The 5,178-nt window shown below is 39.9% G+C and overlaps 1 protein-coding gene across 2 annotated transcripts in view; it reads left to right on the top strand.

Moving 5' to 3' along the window:
• Positions 1 to 2: 2 nt before the first annotated feature.
• The window catches only part of ATM (ATM serine/threonine kinase), a 57,122-nt gene continuing 51,946 nt past the window's right edge, over positions 3 to 5,178 (top strand). For both annotated transcript variants that reach the window (XM_077173924.1, XM_054627779.2), the window contains exons 1-6: positions 3 to 117; positions 1,867 to 1,967; positions 2,053 to 2,165; positions 3,371 to 3,516; positions 3,928 to 4,092; positions 4,891 to 5,056. In XM_077173924.1, the coding sequence (XP_077030039.1) occupies positions 1,896 to 1,967; positions 2,053 to 2,165; positions 3,371 to 3,516; positions 3,928 to 4,092; positions 4,891 to 5,056 (662 nt within the window). In that variant the 5' untranslated portion in view covers positions 3 to 117; positions 1,867 to 1,895. The remainder of the gene's footprint in view (positions 118 to 1,866; positions 1,968 to 2,052; positions 2,166 to 3,370; positions 3,517 to 3,927; positions 4,093 to 4,890; positions 5,057 to 5,178) is intronic.

Below are 5,178 nucleotides of genomic sequence, written 5' to 3'. Positions count from 1 at the left end.
CCCGCCGTGGCCGCTCATCCGCTTCCAGGTCCGCCCGCAGCCGCTGCTTCCACACGTGAGCCGCGCTCCGCTCCGCGCCGCGCCGCCGGGAGCGGGGCTGCGTGCGCCCCGGCCGAGGTGAGGGGCCGGGCCCGGGCGGGGCGGCCGCGGCCCCGGCTGCGGGTGCTGAGGGGCGGCTCGCGGGCCCGGCGCGGGGGGCGGCGGCCCGGGGTTGCCGGGGACCGGAGCTGCCGCTCGGCGCTGCGGGTCTGCCTGTGCCGGGGCACCTGGCAGCGCCTCAGCCAGCTCCTCTCTCCGCCTTTCACGGTATTCGGTGCGCCTGCATCCCCCTGGGTCAGCCATGTAGCGCGTGAAGGTGGCCGCCATGTGGTAGTTGGAAAACTGTAGCCAGGAAGAGAAGTAGTGGATTTAGTGGGAATTTTTCACTGCTTTTGTTATGGCTGTTGAAATACCAATAGGTCGAGAGGGCTGCCTTCTTGAATGCCCAGGCCCTACTCCTGTTGCCACAGTTTTCGACCAAGCGCATCAGAAGCCCCTGGTGTTCAAAAAGTTTCTTTCTGTTTCGTTTCCAGCTAAAGCATCAGCTCTGCTGGGTTGAGTTATTTTTCGTTCCATTGCCCAACCACCAGAGGGACAGCGAGTGGTTGAACATTGGCGCAGGCTCCCAGGGAAGAGCTCACAACGCCAACTTGCAAGAGCTGTTTGGAAACACTTTCAGGCATACGGTGTGATTCTCGTGTCCTGCACAGGGCCAGGAATTGGACTTTGGGGGTCCTTGTGTGTCCTTTCCAACTCAGGATATTCCATGGTTCTTGAAGTTAATAAAGGAGCACTTAATTTAAATAAGTGCAGTTGTACAGTACATGCAGCCTTCACACTTAAAATGTGTTATTTTTCATACACATAGATCTATCACTCACCAAATCTCTGATTGTACTTAGCCCCAGCCTGATCGTGATTGAAGCCAAGGAAATAGGAAATAATGAAATAGGAAATAAAGGAAATAAATGCAGTCTAAGACAGTAGATATTTAAAGTTTTACTTAATTAAATAGCTATTTTTGTATTCTCATCTAAGCACTCAAGATGCAGTGCTGTGCATCATGAACGCCTGCTCTCCCTTCCGCATTACAGCAGCAGCATGTGTTTGGAGTTACTTCCAGCTTGTGTGATCTGTCTTTTCCAAACAGGGTTTCTCTTGGGTCTGCTTTAAGGGTGTAAAAGTAGAAGCATGGCAGTTAAATAGAGTGTCATGGTTGTGATCTGCAGCATCATAATTTTATGTACTGCAAGGTCTAGCTAATTCCAACCTCTGTCAAAGAAGAGGTGTAATTTTAAGTGTTCACAGAAGGAAAAAGTTGTTTTTTCATATGACTGATACTTAATAATCCTTTGACATGTTGAGTCCCTGGGGATTTGTCCTGCACCTGGAGATGGTGCATACCTATGAAATGTACAATGTGAGAAAGCATTTTCCAAGTGCTGCCTTCTCCTGGCAGTATCACATTAAAAGAGCTACTGAAAGTTAGTGCCACTTGCCAGAATGTATTTAGCTCTGTCATTCTCACTATAATTGTCCTCCCAATTGTGTGCCCAGCTCTACTCAGCACTCATAGAAAGGAAGTCAGAGTTATGTGAAGGGGTTCTCTGCGGTTATTCTGTGACTGTTGTCTGTGGGAACAGATTGCATTCCTGCCATGAAACTGATTGAGTTTTGCAACCAATAAGACTGACCTAGCCACAAATAAGCTTTTCCATGAAACATTGAACATTGTGGTTCTGTTTGATACTGGACTTTCAGTATACTTTTTTTACTTGGCTGTGTGGTCAATAATTACTGTTTAACCCATTTTTCTTCTGTGTGCAGATATAAATGACTCTTCTTCAAGCTGAAACATGAGTCTTGCATTAAATGATCTGCTGGTTTGTTGTCGTCGCCTTGAAAATGAGAAAGCTGTGGAGCGAAGGGTAACGAGTTTTCTTTTGGGCAGTGTAACTCAAATAACAATGAAGGGAATCATAAGCAATTGTTCTTCTTGTAATACATTTTCAGAAAGAAATTGAAAATTTCAAGCGACTTCTCCGTGATCCTGAAACAGTTCTCCAGCTGGACCGGAATTCTGATTCCAAACAAGGAAAGCAACTCAATTGGGATGCTGTATTTAGGTAGTTCCTTGGTTTTGTTTGTGAATGGTCACAATTTTCTTGAATGGGATATCATTCTTTTGTTTGTTTGGCCTATTTTAATGCTTATCTTTCTGTATATTGAGTTGGACTTCTTGTCAGCTTATAAAGAAGTAATTACTTACCTTAGTCTGCAAAGGAAGTAAGTTTAAAATGGCCAAAAGTGCCACACTTATCCCTTACAGAAAACTGCTAGGAAACTCAATAATTGGGTAGGTTCTTTTACTTGCAAAAATAATAGTTACTTTCTTCTTTGGAAAATTATTCTTCACTTCTGATTTTCAGTCTATACTCTTAGGTGGATTACAGGTAACTTGGTTAAAGTTTCTTGTGGTGCTGAATTCCTCAAGATACAGTAGAAAGCCTGTGGCATGTTTGTAGAGGCTGATCTTTGGTACAATCTGCTTAAAATGTACTTTAAGATTGGACTAAGCATGAGTGTGATAAGTTCTTACGGCAGCTTCAGCCAGTGTTAAATTTCATGGTGGAAGTTCATGTGAATTACTGCTTTTCATTCAATGGGTTCCTGCTTTCCATGATGCTTTTTTTAATTTGACAGCATTTGAATAGTTTTTGTTTCACAGGTATACCAAAAGTTTCGTAAAAAGTACTTGATAAATTTTGTATGTTGCTTTAGAGACAGTAATATATTAGGAATACACCGGAGGAATACAAAAATAGAGCCTCTAAACTGAATTCAAATAGAAGGCCATAAAATCTGTAGCAATTACCATGACAAATACAGTGAAAAGTTTAATTTATTGGTAGATCTAAAATATAATCCATATATTAACTTCAAATTATAAGGAAATAGGACTTGAAGGCTTTCCCAATAAAAGCAATGATAAGTACTTCTTATTATTTTGTTTTATAATGTTGCAGCATAAATAAAAATACTTAGCAAGGTTTTTTTTCCTAATTGTATGTTTAGCACTGTGCAAAGTTTAAAGGAAAGTTTGGTTCCTACTCCAAGTTGCTTATATGTTATCTTTAAAACTTGCATCTTCTTTTATAGACTGTTTTCCAGTCATGCTTGGACTGTAGTGTATTTCAGTTGGGTTTAGTCTTTGATAATTAGAATTGTGAGAAGAACAGGAACTGGCATTCTAGCCTAAACCTACATTTTCTTATTTTACTTCAGTCATAAATGAGCAGATCCTTGGTTAATCTCTCTTTTATTTTTGAAGTGTCTTGCAGAAATATTTCCAGAAAGAACTTAAAAACCTGCAGCTGACAAAACCAAATGCATCTGCTTCAACCCAAACTACAAGACAGAAAAAAATACAAGAATTTGGAAGCTTGGTCAAATACTTCATCAGATGTGCTAATAAACGTCAGTAATACGCATTATCATATAGAGATACTGATTTGGTTTGGTACTTTGCTTTCAACTTTGAATTTTAGCTTTGAAGTTACCAATGTAGGGTTCATCATATTTGCTTCCAGATGTTTGTTATTTAAATATCTTAATGTGAATCTGTCACTTGTGCTCCTTATCTGTCCTTTTTGATGTTCACAGTGCCTTTTTCCAATTATTCAGTGTGTCTGTAAGATATATCCTCCCACTGGTAATTTATATTTTAGAAACAGTTTAAGAAAATATTTCCTCATAGAACTAGGAGGACGTTTGGGGGTTTTGTTGTTTTGTTTTTTTTAATTAGGTAACATTTACAAACTATTAATTACAGGTTTATTTGGTAGAATTTGGGTTAATTAAATAATCTCATGTTGTTTCTTCATATAGGAGGACCCAGACTGAAATGTCAGGAACTTCTGATTTATGTCGTGGAAATTATAAGAGATCCAATAAGTTGTGCTGCTTATGGTTCTGACTGTAGTAGTATACTCCTAAAGGATATTCTGTCAGTAAGGAAATACTGGTGTGAGATATCCCAGCAGCAATGGTCAGGTAACATTTTTGAGTTACTTGGAAATGTGTTTTCTTTTGTAGAAGCATGTTTTAGATGCATTTTAATTTGTTTGATGTCCTGTTGTGTGAGGTAGTGCACAAAATATGGAGTAAAGCAGTGTCAGCCTCTAAGAGCTTACACTTGAAGTAAACAAAGCAACAAAGTTTAGGAATTGATTTTTTTTTTTCTTTCTGTGTACTGTTTGTCTATTCTTGCTGAAACATAAGCACTTCTGTACAGTCAGGTCATGTATGCATGGTCTGCACAGGTCACTGGGAGGGAGCACAGGCATGGAGAGCCAGTGGGTTCCTGTGTGGTGGTTTCTTTAGGAACATGGAATTTAGCTGAGTCTGTGGATGGGCAAAACCGGGAAGTGTGGCAGAAGAAATGTTGACATTAGATCATAAGGAGCGCAGTGGAATTTAGTTACTGAGGTGAGGCAGGGCTGAAGGCCGTAAATCTAGAGGAAGACAGACTTTAATCCAGTAAGTGGAACAAGTTGCTTTTATTAAAGAAGGGATATATAATCTTTGTAAAGGTTACTATAACCTTTTCTAGTGATTCCACCTTAATGCTTGCTTATAACTCTTAGGGTACATCAGAGAAGTCAGCTTTTTTATTTATAAAATCAGGGATCTGTTGCTGTTGAAAGTAAGAACATGGATTCCAGCTGTTGACCACAGAGTGGTGGTCTCTGTATCTTTAATGCAATATTTTGTGTCAATATTTTTTTATGTAATCCTCTGTATTATATATGTTTATACTTATCTGCATTTTTTTTTTAAATACATTTGCAGAGTTGCTGACCCGGTATGGCCATTTATACCTCAAACCTTCTGGAAGCATTAATAGAGTCTTAGTGGCTAGGATAATTCACACACTTACAAGAGGGTACTGCTTACAAACTGATGGGTTGTGTTCTGACATGCTTGTCTTCTTTTCAAAAGCAATGCAATCTGCAAGGTAAGTTGCAAGTGCTCCTTTTGTATGCTAGAAAATAACTTATATTAAGTACTTGGAATTAGACTTGAGTAATAACAGGTAATACTTCTTCAGATATATTTTCTTCTGTCTTTGAATGTCAA

Source organism: Agelaius phoeniceus, chromosome 2 (assembly GCF_051311805.1).
Source record: "Agelaius phoeniceus isolate bAgePho1 chromosome 2, bAgePho1.hap1, whole genome shotgun sequence".
Taxonomy (NCBI): Eukaryota; Metazoa; Chordata; class Aves; order Passeriformes; family Icteridae; genus Agelaius; species Agelaius phoeniceus.
The sequence above is the reverse complement of the archived record's forward strand: the minus strand, read 5'-3'. Positions and strand labels throughout refer to the sequence as shown.